The sequence below is a fragment of the Mastigoproctus giganteus genome, chromosome 6 (assembly GCF_048544385.1).
Source record: "Mastigoproctus giganteus isolate SK-2022 chromosome 6, ASM4854438v1, whole genome shotgun sequence".
Taxonomy (NCBI): domain Eukaryota; kingdom Metazoa; phylum Arthropoda; class Arachnida; order Uropygi; family Thelyphonidae; genus Mastigoproctus; species Mastigoproctus giganteus.
In genome coordinates, this window is record NC_143580.1 from 235,019,995 (window position 1) to 235,035,345 (window position 15,351).

Genomic DNA, 15,351 nt, shown 5'->3' on the forward strand with positions numbered 1-15,351 from the left:
CCTGGACAGAGGGACGCCCTAGCCCTGCGCAGGACACTGCCCCACCACAAAGCATCGAATGCCCCCCTAAAGTCCATAAACAAGCCCAGGACATATCGACCAGGCTGTTCATTAACATGATTGATCAAGTTATAAATGGCATCCTCCGCAGAGGAGCCTGCCTTAAAACCGTACTGATTGTTGGCCACCAGCCCCTGAGCAGCATAATGAACCATCAGCCGCTCCAACAACTTTCCGATAACCGACAATAGAGCTATTGGGCGATATGAACGAGGCTCATCTATGGGCTTCTCAGGACTCTTGAGAATAACCCTCAAGTTAGCCGTCTTCCATATTGCCGGAAATACTCCCTCACGAAGACATGTGTTGAAAAGGTCTAGTTCCTGCTAAGACTCCCATTGTGGAGATAGCTATGGGAGTGGAGAAAGCCATTAACAAGCTACCTGTGATCCAGGCTGGTGAGATACAGCGATTTTAAGTCAGGCCAGGACAGTGCATTCTAATCTCAGCCATAGACATGAAAGTGCATTAAGACAGCTTAGACAGGATAAGGATATTATAATGTTACCTGCTGACAAAGGCAGATCTACAGTTATACAGAAAAAAGAAGATTATTGTGAAAAAGCTCTAGATCTTTTACAGGATACCAACGTATATTAAGTTACCCATCGAAATCCATTAGCTGGTTTGGAGAGACAAGTTAATAGCATTATACAGGGCTGGCATAAAGCAGGCAAAATATCTAAAGAAGTTTATTGGACTCTACATGCCTCAGGATGTCGAATACCCTGGTTCTTTGGGAGGCACAAGGCACCCACCTTGTGCCTCCCAAAGATGCACAAGGTGGGTGTTCCACTGAGACCAATAGTATCGGTTTTGGGTAGTCCAACTTATGCCTTATCGGGATTTTTAGCTAGAATTATTTCTCCTATAGTGAGACGCTCCAGTTTGGTAGTTAAAGATAGCAAAGAATTTGTAAATTTTATAAGAAGTCAGTTTATAAGTGAAGATGAACTTATGATTTCTTTTGACGTGGTATCTTTGTTCACGTGTATCTCCATTAACCACGGGGTGCATTGTGTAAAATTGGCTTAAGTAAAATTGGGTAGCTAAGAATAGGAACAGGTGCATGTATACTTGCATGTACACAATGCTGGGAGTTTGGTAAATAAATTTGATGAATTTGAGGTATTGCTCAGAACATCAAAGGCAGATATTGTTGGGATATCAGAGACATGGTGTCACACAGATATAAGGACTGCAGAACTGGAATTTCGGGAGTACAATGTGTACAGGAAGGATAAATAAGATAGGATGGGAGGAGGGGTTATACTATTAGTTAAGAAACACATCAAATAAGGAAGTGAAGCCAGTCGCATCGCTGGACAGTGCAGTGTCGAGTCAGTTTGGTGTGACATAAGCACCGGTGAAATCAAAATTGAGAGTAGGTGTGTGTTATAGGGCTAATGACTCTGATGAGTATAATAAGGAACTGTACAGGGAAATAGAGTGGGCCAGTAAATCAGAGAGTCTTATAATGGGGGATTTTAATTTCCCAGATATTGACTGGAATTTGTGAGTTGGTCACTCACACACTAGCAAGGCTTTTGTGGATTTATTGGATGATTGTTTTCTACATGAGCATGTTCGGGAAGCAGCTATAGGGAGTAATACTCTTGATCTAATTATCAGTAGTGATTCTTCATGCATTAAAAATCTGCAGATAAAGGAACCACTAGGTGGCAGTGATCACAGTGTGCTGAAGTGGGATTTACGCAAAGAAGTAACTACCATCAGGGGTAAAGGGAAGGGTTTTTGCTTTCGTAAAGGTGACTACGGTGGTCTGAGACAGTATTCAAATATTATACGGTGGGACCAACTGATGATGTTACCAACAGCAAATTCAAAATGGGAAGCATTCAAAGAATTTATCTTGGAAGCTACTAGGCTCCACATACCAACTAAGAAATATTGTTCAAGGTTTAGGCCTAAATTGATGTCAGATGAACTAATGAGACATGTGGCAGAGAAGAAAAATGCATGGGATACATATAAATTAATGGGTGACATGGAAGCCTGTGATAGATATAAGCTGTTCTATAACTAAGTCACAAAGGAGATTAGGAAGGCAAAGGCAGATTATGAGAAATCCTTGGCAAAGGATGCAAAGAAAAACAGAGTTCTTTACCTATGTAAACTCTAGAAGGAAAGGGATGAATCAGATTGGTCCCCTTGATATCGATGGTTCAACTGTTGATGATCCTGCTCAGGTAGCTAACAAACTAAATGAGTATTTTGTATCTACATTCACACATGAGGAGTTACTGAGGGAGGGGAATGCCAGAGGTGAGTAAAACTCTGGCAGTGAGCTGGATGATTTTGTAATAACTGAGAGGAAAGTGGAGGAGAAATTGTTGAAGATAAACATAAAAAAGGCACCCAGTGTGGACGGGATCTATCCAATTATATTAAAGGAGGCAGCAAAGGAAGTAAGCAAACCATTAACCATAATTATGAGAGCTTCTTTGGACTCAGGGGAGGTACCCATGAACTGCAGATGTGCAAATGTGACCCCAATTCACAAAGGAGGATCAAAGGGCAACACAAGTACAGTAATACCCCGAAGTTACGCGATAGGTGGGTCCGACGAAAATCGCGTAAGTCGAATTCGCGTAAGTCGGGGTACAACTTTGCATATAAATACATATAAATTTTCCTTAATTGGGACCAAGGACTAACAAAAACACTAGTTTATAAGAAAAATATTAATTAGCATTAGCATTAGTAGAGGCATATGATGCAAGAAAGCAAGCTTATTCAGCATCAGCCAACAAAAAAAAAAAAAAAAACACACACCACTCCCATTTCACCCCTCCGTTCGTTCGAAATACCTGTCCAGTTGAGCTTTAAATTTGTTTAGGCTATCAACTTCAACAACAAGTGATGGAAGTCGGTTCCACCAACCAACCACCCGCTGGCCAAAGGCAAATTTCCGCACATCTATCCAACATCCGTCCTTCCTCAATTTGAATTTATGCCCTCTGAGGTGATTATTCTGAGCAAGATGAAGAATCCCATTGGCATTGAGCATGCTCAAACCATTCAAAGCCTTATACACCTCTATCAGATCACCTCGCCGGTGCCTAGTCTCCAGACTCTGTAATTTGCAAAACTTAAGCCTTTCTTCGTAAGAGCAACCCTTTGTTCCATTCACTAATCTTGTTGCCCTTCTCTGTACCCGTTCCAGCAGCTCTACATCCTTCTTGAAATGAGGCCTCCAGACCTGTATACAGTACTCAAGATGTGGCCTAACCATTGCCTTATACAAGGGAATAATCACCTCCTTATCCCTGCTAGAAAAATTCCTGTATATCATTGACAAGACACCATGAGCTACTCTTGCAAGCTCGTCTGCACTGCTCAGAGAACTTCATATCTGCCTGCACAATTACCCCCAGGTCCTTTTCATTCTCCACCACTGTCAGTGTAGTACCGCAGAGTTGATACGTTGCTCTGGGGTTACTGTTTCCCATATGTAGTACTTTACATTTGTCAATGTTAAACTTCATTTGCCACCTCTCAGCCCATCTGTTCAACCTTTCCAGATCCTGTTGCAGCAGCATAGCGTCAGTAGTGTCCTTAACAACCCTGCCAACCTTTGTATCATCTGCAAACTTGGACATTAAACTTGATATCCCATCATCAATATCATTCATAAACACCGAAAACAACAACAACGGACCCAACACTGAACCCTGAGGAACTCCACTAATAACATTAGTCCACGTTGAGCAGTGTCCATTGATTACCACTCTCTGTCTAATAAAATTGCAGTTCTTTATACATATTAATACAAAATATGTATTAAAAAAACAAATGACTTACGTAAAAAAGTTATTTCGATGTCGATGGCTTCATAAAATCTAACAAATTCGTCTGACGACACAGCGCCTTCTTTTTTTCACGCAGAATTTCGTCGTAGCAAGCTAATAATTTTTTTATTCCTTGCTTTGTAGCTATAACGCGTTCTTCGTTGGAGTCTATGTTTTCTAAAATTTTTAAGCCCTTTACAATTGAGCCCTTTTCAATTTTCAACCTGTCAAGTTTGCAATTGTCATGTGCTTTTCGCCGTTTCTTCATTTAGGCCTGTAGCACGTGCAATATCACATGGTCTTTCATTTCGCTCAAAGCGTTTCACAATTTCATATTTTTTCTCTATCGACAGAGGCGGACTTACCGGGGAAACCCCGGTGGGCCAGTGTGAATTTAGCCATAAACCATAGTATGAGGCCACTATAAATTTTCCCGGGTAAGAATTTTTGATCCAGTTCGCCTCTGTTTATCGATAATTGCTTTTCTTTTTCTCTCTGAATCTGCAGTGTCTTCACCAGGACGCTTCCTTTTCACACCTTTTAATTAAGTATTTTACTCATTTTTAGGGAATAAAGCACAATTACAAAACGAGGAGGCACGCATGATACGCATAAACAAAGCTGCGCGCATGTAGCAACTGAATAAACAACACCATAAAAGCAGAGATACACTATTAACACCTCACATTTCTAGGGGTTACTACCATAAAACAATAAAAATCCATTTGCGTTTCTGCTAGTGAAATCTGTTATAAACTGGTAGTAAACTCGATCTAATTGCATTTGCAATTATACCGATAGCTGGAATAGTGTTGGTTTTTACGTTATTATGGTGAAATGTGTTTCCCCTTCACTGATATAAAAAACATAAAAGCAGCAAACTTGAATTTTGTTCATCTTTCGCTCTCATTCTCCGCCGTCGCACCGTATATCGATAACATATGAAAAACGACCTTGAAGATAGTGGGCGGCAGCGTTGCCAAACGAAAAAATCAAGAACCGCGTAACTCCGAGTTCGCGTAAGTCGGGGTATTACTGTAATTATAGACCTGTTAGTTTAACTGCTGTTCCAGGAAAATTAATGGAGGCACTGGTTAAAGAAGCACTGCAGGATCATCTAGTCAAGACTTCAGTTAATGTTCGGACACAGCAAGGTTGTTAAGGACACTAATGACAGTATGCTGCTGCAACAGGGTCTAGAAACATTGAGCAGATGGGCTGAGAGGTGGCAAATGAAGTTTAACATTGACAAATGTAAAGTACTACATATGGGAAGCAGCAACCCCAGAGTGACGTACCAACTCTGTGGTACTAGACTCTGTGGTAACTGACAGTGGTAGAGAATGAAAAGGACTTGGGGGTAATGGTGCAGGCAGATATGAAGTTTTCTGAGCAGTGCAGGCGGTCTGCAAGAGTAGCTCATAGTGTCTTGTCAATGATATACAGGAATTTTTCTAGCAGGGATAAGGAGGTGATTATCCCCTTATATAAAGGCAATGGTCAGGCCACACCTTGTGTACTGTATACAGGTCTGGAAGCCTCATTTCAAGAAGGATGTAGAGCTGCTGGAACGAGTACAGAGAAGGGCAACAAGATTAATGAATGGAACAAAGGGTTGCTCTTACGAAGAAAGGCTTAAATTTTGCAAATTACAGTGTGTGGAGACTAGGCACCTGCGAGGTGATCTGATAGAGGTGTACAAAGCCTTGAATGGTTTGAGCATGCTCAATGCTGATGGGATTCTTCCTCTTGCTCAGAATAATCACCTGAGAGGGCATAAGTTCAAATTGAGAAAAGGCAGATGTAGGATAGATGTGCGGAAGTTTGCCTTTAGCCAGTGGGTGGTTGGTGGAACAGACTTCCATCCATTGTTGTGGAAGTTGATTGCCTAAATAAATTTAAGGCTGAGCTGGACAGGTACTTGGAATGAACGGAGGGGTGAAATAGGGGCATGGTTTTTTTTTTTTTTTTGGCTGATGCTGCATAAGCTTGCTTTCTTGCATCATATGCCTCTGCTAATGCCCATGCACCCAAAAAATTCTCAAAACAAGCTTAGTTTAATGAATGCATATCAAGAAATTATTTTCATCCTATATTAACTTTTTCCACATCACCTGAAAAAGTTTTCAGCACTTTTCTTCTTATCTATGCTGAGTTGTATTTATCATGAATTTAACTTCCCATTTTTTTTCCAATAGAGGTCACCAGGCCATGTATATATTTAGACATATTTAGTTTTGTTTTCTCTTTGACACCTACTCTATTGACTCTTGTGGAAAGTTTTTATGCTCTTATACATACATTCTCAATTGTCTGTTCTTTCTCTGTAGAGTCAATTATAAATTGCATGCCTACTACAAAATACCCCCGTCCTTTATATTCATTTTATGTTTAATTCCTCAAACTTCATTGCATGTATTTTATGTCCGAAAGAGAGACAAGACTCTTTACATTCAGTCTTGATGATTGACTCCTGAAAAGTGACATCTGCTTTGTTTTTTTGTGTTATGTGGCTGTATCCATTTTCCTTAGTATAATATCATAATTTTTCATATTACATCATATTTATTTCCTCCTCCTTTATTTTTATTTTCTAATTCTCTCTTCTTTCTGTTACTGTGATCTTTAACTAATTTTTCACTTTCTTTATTACCTTTTTTTATTTTCTTAAATCTTCTGTTTTTCTGTAAACTAATATTCATTTGTTGTCCGTGGATTTTCTCTGATTATCAGTGACCCTTGCCACTGATAATCAGAGAAAATTTGGGGATTATCAGGGGAAAAAAAAAACATTCCCCTGATAATCAGGGGAATGTTTTTTCTTTTTTTTTTTTCTTTTTTTTCTTCTCTTCCTTTTCTCTTTTTTAATATACTTTTATTTTATGCATTTTGTTGGTTTAGCCACTTATTACTTATTTCGAAAAGTCAGAGTTCAAAGACTGGAGGAATCCTTAAATGTTCTATGATCGAGGCTGTTAACCAATCTCAGGCAGAGGGAACAAGGGTTCCCCTATTGAGTTATTCTAAGTTTTTTTTTTTTTTTTTTTTTTTCGGAGCATGCAAATTGGGCTAAAATGCACATGCACTGATTCAATATAGCCTAAGATGTTAATGTACCTTAAAAATAACAACAAGGGGTGATATTGTTGTAAGATTAGCATTAGCATTAGTAGAGGCATTTGATGCAAGAAAGCAAGCTTATGCAGCATCAGCCAAAAAAAAAAAAAAAAAACCACTTCCACTTCACCCCTCTGTTCGTTCAAAATACCTGTCCAGCTGAGCCTTAAACTTATTTAGGCTATCAACCTCCACCACAAGGGATGGCAGTCTGTTCCACCAACCAACCACCCGCTGGCTAAAGGCAAATTTCCGCACATCTATCCTACATCTGTCTTTCCTCAATTTGAATTTATGCCCTCTCAGGTGATTTTTCTGAGCTAGAGGAAGAATCCCATCAGCATTGAGCATGCTTAAACCATTCAAGGCTTTATACACCTCTATCAGATCACCTCGCTGGTGCCTAGTCTCCAGACACTGTAATTTGCAAAACTTAAGCCTTTCTTCGTAAGAGCACCCCTTTGTTCCATTCACTAATCTTGTTGCCCTTCTCTGTACTCGTTCCAGCATCTCTACATCCTTCTTGAAATGAGGCCTTCAGACCTGTATACAGTACTCTAGGTGTGGTCTGACCATTGCCTTATACAAGGGAATAATCACCTCCTTATCCCTGCTGGAAAAATTCCTGTATATCATTGACAATACTCCATGAGCTACTCTTGCAGCCCGTCTGCACTGCTCAGAGAACTTCATATCTGCCTGCACAATCACCCCCAAGTCCCTTTCATTCTCTACCACTGTCAGTGTAGTACCACAGAGTTGATACGTTGCTCTGGGGTTGCTGTTTCCCATGTGTAGTACTTTACATTTGTCAATGTTAAACTTCATTTGCCACCTCTCAGCCCATCTGCTCAACCTTTCCAGATCCTGTTGCAGCAGCATAGTGTCAGTAGTGTCCTTGACAACCCTGCCAACCTTTGTATCATCTGCAAACTTGGACATTAAGCTTGATATACCATCATCAATATCATTTATAAATACAGAAAACAATAATGGACCCAACACTGAGCCCTGAGGGACTCCACTAATAACATTAGTCCACGATGAGCAGTGTCCATTGATTACCACTCTCTGGTAATCAATGGACTGGAGCTTTTGGAGAGGACTGGAGAGATGAAATGGAGCTTTTGAAATATTCTTAAATAGCAGTGAAGATTAATGATAAAAAGTGCTAAATATCTTAAAATTAGGCAATGATTGAAATTGTGTCAGTATTTCAGCAAAAAAATTTTAATTTAAAAATTTATTAAAAATATTAGGTAGTTAATGATATGACTGAAAATTTTGATAACAAGACTGGCATATCATTTATTTTTATTAGTTGAGTTGTATATTCAAAGTGAGCAAATTTATTATAACCATTAAATTCATCTAGTATTTCAAAAAATACAATTGTCACATTTAGATTTTATTTTATTATCTTCTCTCTCTCTCTCTCTCTCTCTCTCTCTCTCCCCCTCTCTCTCTCTCTAAATACATTTTAGGCTGTTGTTGCTGTGAGCCTGGCCACTTGCCTCATATGTTGTCTGCAAATGCTGCTTTTAATCAGCGCTGGCTAGCATGGGAAGTAACTGCCACAAAATATGTCTTGGAGGGTTACAGTATTTCTGATAATAGTGCAGTGTCTATGTTACAAGTATTTGATCTCAGGAAGGCTCTCATCACTTATTATGTGAAGGTAAGAACAACTCTCAATATTGCTATCCTTAATGTCCACATTCCTGTTGGTTCCTCTATTTCATTAAGCTTCAATAGTGTGTTAGTAATTGTTATTGTGCAGTTGAAATGGATCAGAATCATTGTTCATGAAATATTTAAAATATAAAGTCAAAGGGCTTACCAGAGTACACTACACTTTATTACTAATTATAGCAACACCTTTTGCATGCTGTCTCTTCTGCTGGCTAAAGTGAAGTCATAAAAATTGTATAAATTTTAAATATGTTTAGACTGTGCTAATAGAATATTCTGTGAACTTTACAAAAATGACTTTCTCTCTTTTGGCCAATTACAACAAATACGTCAGCAAAAAATTTAAAACTATATGCTGTCTGAATTTTGGTGGAATTCAAATTCAATTATTTGTTTAGGCCTGGTATGTATTCTAAATTTCACACTAAAAACTAAGCACTGACAAGGGTAGATGTTGGCTAAGTCAGTGAGAAATATCTTGAATCAGTGTTTCTTTATGATCAGTTTTATATAGTGGTCTTGGACAGCAGGATAATAGAACAATCCTAAACAGTCATGATGCCAAAAAGTTTTCAAACTCACTCTTGATGGCATTTTTTCTCATGTTCTCAAAACTTTTGCTCCAAAACTTACTGTGTGCAATGTCACCACTTTGTCCACTGGCATCTTCCAGTGATCTTCCCAACCCTTCCCAAAATAATGGAGAATCTGTCAGCCTCCAACTTTTACCTCAAAATCTATCTGATCAGTGAACTTCAATATGGATTCCACCAGGGTCGATCTATTTGTAATATCTTGTTTTATGTTAGCATTTTTAGAATTAGCATTAGTAGAGGCATATGATGCAAGAAAGGGAAGCTTATGCAGCATCAGCCAAAAAAAAAAAAAACAAAAAAATCTCCCATTTCACCCCTCCGTTCGTTCGAAATACCTGTCCAGCAGAGCCTTAAATTTATTTAGGCTATCAACTTCCACAACGAGGGATGGAAGTCTGTTCCACCAACCAACTACCCGCTGGCTAAAAGCAAATTTACGCACATCTATCCTACATCTGCCTTTTCTCAATTTGAACTTATGCCCTCTCAGGTGATTATTCTGAGCAAGAGGAAGAATCCCATCAGCATGCATGCTCAAGGCTTTATACACCTCAATCAGATGACCTCTCTGGTGTCTAGTCTCCAGACACTGTAGTTTGCAAAACTTAAGCCTTTCTTCTTAAGAGCAACCCTTTGTTCCATTCACTAATCTTGTTGCCCTTCTCTGTACTCATTTCAGCAGCGCTTTTTTTCTAAAGATGTTTTTACCTAAAGATGTTAAAGATCTTTTTATCTAAAGATGTTACTCATCTTTAGATAAATTGGATGGAAATTTTCCTTGAAACTCAAGTAGTTGCTCTTTAATGATTCACTATATATACAGGTAGGACCCGTTTTACGACATGGTTAGGTTCCACAAAACAGGGTCGTAAAATGAAAAGTCGTAAAACAAGACCAAATTATAATGTAATTGAACGAGATAGGTTCCAAAATTCCCAAAATTTTTCCAAGTATGCACTAATATTTCTGATCCTTATAAATAATTAAATATTTTAAACATTTAATGCACATGTTTTATTTATACTTATATATAAAATAAAATTTTACTTTGTTTCTGTGGAGTTATCATTTTAGTACATATTTACTCAAGTGATGACTCCACTACCCGTTTCGTCCACATTAAAAACTAAATCAGGGTGGTAGTTGCATTCGTCTATTAAGCTTTAAATTCAGAAGGATACTCTTCCACCACTGCAACGTCAGCAATAGCATCCTCACCAGACACTTTCACAAGGCGCCTCCATAGCCATGTGGGAAGGAGCAGCAGTGCGTAGCACACGCTTCTTGATTAGACTGGGGTTCGAGCCCATCACCACCAAATACGGAGGATGTGAAAAGGTCAGGGAATAACCACCGCATATTCCCGGAGCAATATGGCCTTAGTTGCTAATGCTCCTAAAAACCAAAACAACACTTTCACATTGTGAATTTTATAACTGTTTTTAAACTGATGAAACTACCCTTTGCTGACCGTAAATGTTTCAGTGCCACCAGACTCCTCACATATTTCGTCAGATAACGACTTTACCTTGTCCAGAATTACCACTTGTGTAACAGGAATGTTATTTTGATTCATATCATCAACCTACAACACTAACAGTTTCTCCATTTTTTCCATTGTCTCACTGCATGAATTAGTTGTTCTTGGAGGATGACAAACATGTGTGTGTGTGTGTGTGTGTGTGTGTGTGTGTGTGTGTGTGTGTGTGTGTGTGTGTGTGTGTGTGTGCGCGCGCGCGCGCGCTTTATTTTATCAACATTGTTCATAATCGTTGATAGAGTAGAAGGTGCTAAACTCAATGCCTTACACACATCTGACCGAGGCTTACCAGACTCCATGTGACGATCACATCCATTTTCTCCTTAATTGTTAGTGTTTAACACTCTTTTGCCTTTTGCCCCCCCAACACAGAAACTGTCCTACGCTTAGAGCTCATGGTTACACAAAAATTATTATTAATGAAACACTGTAACCCATTAACAATTGAGGGAAAATTCACAACGAAACGAACATGGCACACTGAATGTAAACAACCCTTGATGTAGCTATCATTCCACCCACAATGCACCACGAAAAACAAAAGAAATGCCTAGTGTGTGTGTGTGTTTGGACTTGCAGGTGTTGCTGTAACATGTTACTGAGTTGCGATTTTTTTTGTTAATTTCAATTTTTTCAGGTAATAATTTGAAACAGTCGTTAATGTGAAAAGTCATAAAATGGACCATCGTAAAATGGGACCTACCTGTATATAAAAGTTAGTAGTCTTGAAAGGCACTGTACTAGTAACGCTAATTGTGGAGAACAAAGGGCAAACTGAACAGAAATCGCTATCACAGTGAACAAAGAAGGGAGCTAAGATAAAGGAAAAGTAATAAGAATAACTTAGTGCTGTTCATCCTCTGACCTCAGCGCCTTTTTCAGGGGTCAGCCGCCAAAATCAAAGGAGGAAATAGCAATACCAGAAACAGAGGCTATACCCATTTATTGCCGTTTCCTCCTTTGATTTCGGCAGCCGGCCCCTGAAAAAGGCACTGAGGTCACAGGATGAACAGCACTAAGTTATTCTTATTAATTCTTATTATTTCTTATTACTTCTCCTTTATCTTATCTCCCTTCCTTTTTAACCGTGATAGCAATTTCTGTTCAGTTCTACTGAACAGAAATTAGCGCTACTAGTACCATAATGTTTTAAAAGATCTTCATTCCCTTGACCTGAGAGTCACTTACGTGCTACATACAAAACTTCCTTTCAGTATAGATCTTTTCAAGTTCGCTATAGACAAGTCTTCTTGCAAATCTATATACAAGAGGAAGGAGTCCCACAGGGCTCAGTTCTCAGTGTTACTTTATTTGCATTGAGAATAAATCATATTACCAAATGTATTCCCAACACTGTGAACTCATATCTTTATGCTGATGATCTGACTGTTTCCTGCAGTTCGCTGAATATGAACTTCATTGAAAGGCAACTACAAATCTCACTAAACAATATTGAACTATGGATGACACAGAATGGTTACAGACTATCTCATCAAAAATCTAGTGCCATTCACTTTTGAAACAAACGAGGGATGCATCCTGACCCAGAGCTACACCTGACAAATCATCCTATCTCAGTTATGAGTAGCATTCGCCTCCTCGGTCTAATTTTTGATAGGAAACTTAATTTTTTAGAACATATCAGATATCTCCGGACAACCTGCCAGAAAAAAATGAACATTCTCAGAGTTCTTTCTTCTACAACATGGAGTGCAGACCGTTACACCTTACTTCACCTGTATAGAACTCTAATTAGATCTCGTCTTGATTATGGAGCCCCGGTGTATGACTCTGCTAGGGAGAGTGTGCTAGTACGGCTTGCTCCTGTTCAACATTCTGCCCTCAGGATTGCTACAGGTGCTTATAGAACATCGCCAGTACAAAGTCTCTATGCTGAAGCCCATGAAGTTCCACTCTGCCTCAGAAGAAAGGTGTTACTTCTGAATTATGCCGCTAAAATTCAAAGCATGCCTACCCATCCAATTTGGCCTATACTTAGTGATCCACAGTTTAAAATGTTCTACAGAAATAAACCCAGAGCAGTCCATCCTACTGGCATCAGATTGCAGGCTCTATCTGAAAGCTGGAATGGACACCTTGAAAAAGTCCTCCAAGATCCAAACACTTCAGTTTCCCCATGGTCCTGTATTAATCCATCCTGTGACAATTACTTCCTGAACTGGGGAAAAGATTCCCTTGCAAATATTAACGTGCAACAACTTCATACTGCTCACACACAAAATTATCCTCATTTCATGAAAATATACACAGATGGATCAAAGTCTGATATTGGAGTAGGTGCTGCAGCAGCAGTTTTCCCTTTTAACACCATCACTGTATCTCTGCCTACCGAATGCAGCAGTTATACAGCTGAGTTATTCGCCATCAAACTTGCCCTAGAAAATATTGTCCATCGCTCCATTAAAAAAAGTATAATATATACCGACTCGCAGAGTACACTAGTAGCCCTACAAAACACCTCCTCACCAACCAATCCTTTATTAAAAACCATAAGAAGTAAGATGATTCTTATTCAGGAACGCCAGCAAGTAGTCATCTTCTGCTGGATCCCAGAAAACAAATGCGCAGACTATGCCGCAAAACATCCATCTAACCCATCATCTTCATGCTTTTGCATTCCATATGTTGATTACAGACCTATGATACAAAGGACATGTAAGGAACAATGGACACTTCTATGGCAAGCTCAAACGGATAATAAGCTATTGGAAATAAAACCAGAACCACAGTTATGGACCTCTAGTTTTTGTACTAACAGAAAGGAAGAAGTAATCTTAACCAGAGCACGAATCGGCCACAACTAGTTTACTCACCTATTTCTCCTCACAGGAAATGATCCTCCACAGTGTTTTCAATGCAACTGTCAGCTAACAATGAAGCACATTCTTGTTGAATGCCCTCTGTACAAACATGCTCGGCAATGTTCATTCAGCTTCCTTCCAAATCTAAAAGAACCTCTAAAACTCTCTCATATCATAGGCAACGATGCTAATCCCTTGGAGTTATTCTGCTTTCTTAAATGAATAAAATTATATGATCGTCTCTGACTGTTTCCATAACAGTCACCATTGATAACTTTCATATCGCTGATAGGTGCAATATGGTTTAAGCAGTCCTTGCGCCAAAAAATAACAATAACAACAACCATAACGTTTGCACATTGCCTTTCACGACTACTAACTTACGTAGCAATTATTGTCGTTGGGTACTTTCTGCATATAGCAGTGTCCTGGGTCCATAAACCTTTATTATTAATAATATCCAAAGCTGTTGCTTCCTTCAAAACATATATATATATATATATATATATATATATATAAGTTAGTAGTCGTGAATGGAGTATGGAGAACAAAGGGCGAACAGAACATAAATCGCTATCGTGGTGAACAAAGAAGGGTGCTAAGATAAAGGAGAAGTAATATACAGGGTGTTTCAGTTAAACGTTTCAGAACTTCTAAGAGGGGTAGGGTACATCCTGACAACTCGAAATCATATAGCAATGTGGGGTCGGAAATGCTTTCCTGAAGCGGTATTGTACACAGAAGTCGTCGTGCGACGTCGTGCAGCACAGATTCGATTTTCGTTCAATGAATGGGCCGGTATATGGGAGATCACCTCATCGGATCTTACCTGTTACCGTGTCGTCTAACCGGACCTATCTACTTGATCTTTCTGCAGCAAGTATTGCCACAACTTTTGAGAGATGAACAGATTTCTGCATCGACGCAACAGACAATGTGGTTCCAATACGATGGAGCCCCTGCCCATTATAGCGGAGATGTTCGTAACTACCTGGACGTCACATTTGGTCAACAGTGGATCGGACGTGGTGGTCCCGTGTGTTGGCCTGCTCGGTCACCCGACCTATCATGTCTTGATTTTTATTTCTGGGGTCATATGAAATCGCTAGTTTATGACACCCCTGTTGACAATGCTGAGGAGCTGGTTGCAAGAATCGCAGTAGCTGCCGAAGAAATTCGCCTGGAGTATTCCAGAATGTTCGGATGTCCATGCGTCGGAGATGTGAGGCATGCATTGTAGCCCGTGGAAGAAACTTCGAACACTTACTTTAATCCATGTACCTTTTGCTTCTTTTCATGTATTATTAAAACGATTTCTCACTTACGGTCTCTTTTCTTTATGGTGCTTCTGTGTACAACACCGCTTCAGGAAAGCATTTCCAACCCCACATTGCTATATGATTTCGAGTTGTCAGGATGTACCCTACCCCTCTTAGAAGTTCTGAAACGTTTAACTGAAACACCCTGTATATATATCCAAAGTATAAAATTCATAAATGAATATAATCAATAAACTAAATATAATAACTATACCAAATTTAATAAATATACCAAATTTAAATTAATAAATAAATAAACCAACACAGATCCAATTAATGCCATTTTATAAGATTAAACATTACATCCGTCTGTATATTATTTAAGTAGGCGCTTGCATAAGTTTTTATGTTTCTTGGGCCGTTATATTGTAAGGGTTTTTTTTTTTTTCTCAG

At 39.1% G+C, this 15,351-nt stretch overlaps 1 protein-coding gene across 3 annotated transcripts in view; it reads left to right on the plus strand.

Moving 5' to 3' along the window:
- pcx (pecanex) overlaps window positions 1-15,351 on the plus strand; it is a 743,348-nt gene that overhangs the window by 579,046 nt on the left and 148,951 nt on the right. For all 3 annotated transcript variants that reach the window (XR_016547122.1, XM_090376780.1, XM_090376781.1), the window contains one exon: window positions 8,474-8,667. Coding sequence is in view for 2 of the 3 variants with exons in the window: in XM_090376780.1 (XP_090232906.1) it covers window positions 8,474-8,667 (194 nt within the window). In the remaining variant the exon portion in view is untranslated. The remainder of the gene's footprint in view (window positions 1-8,473; window positions 8,668-15,351) is intronic.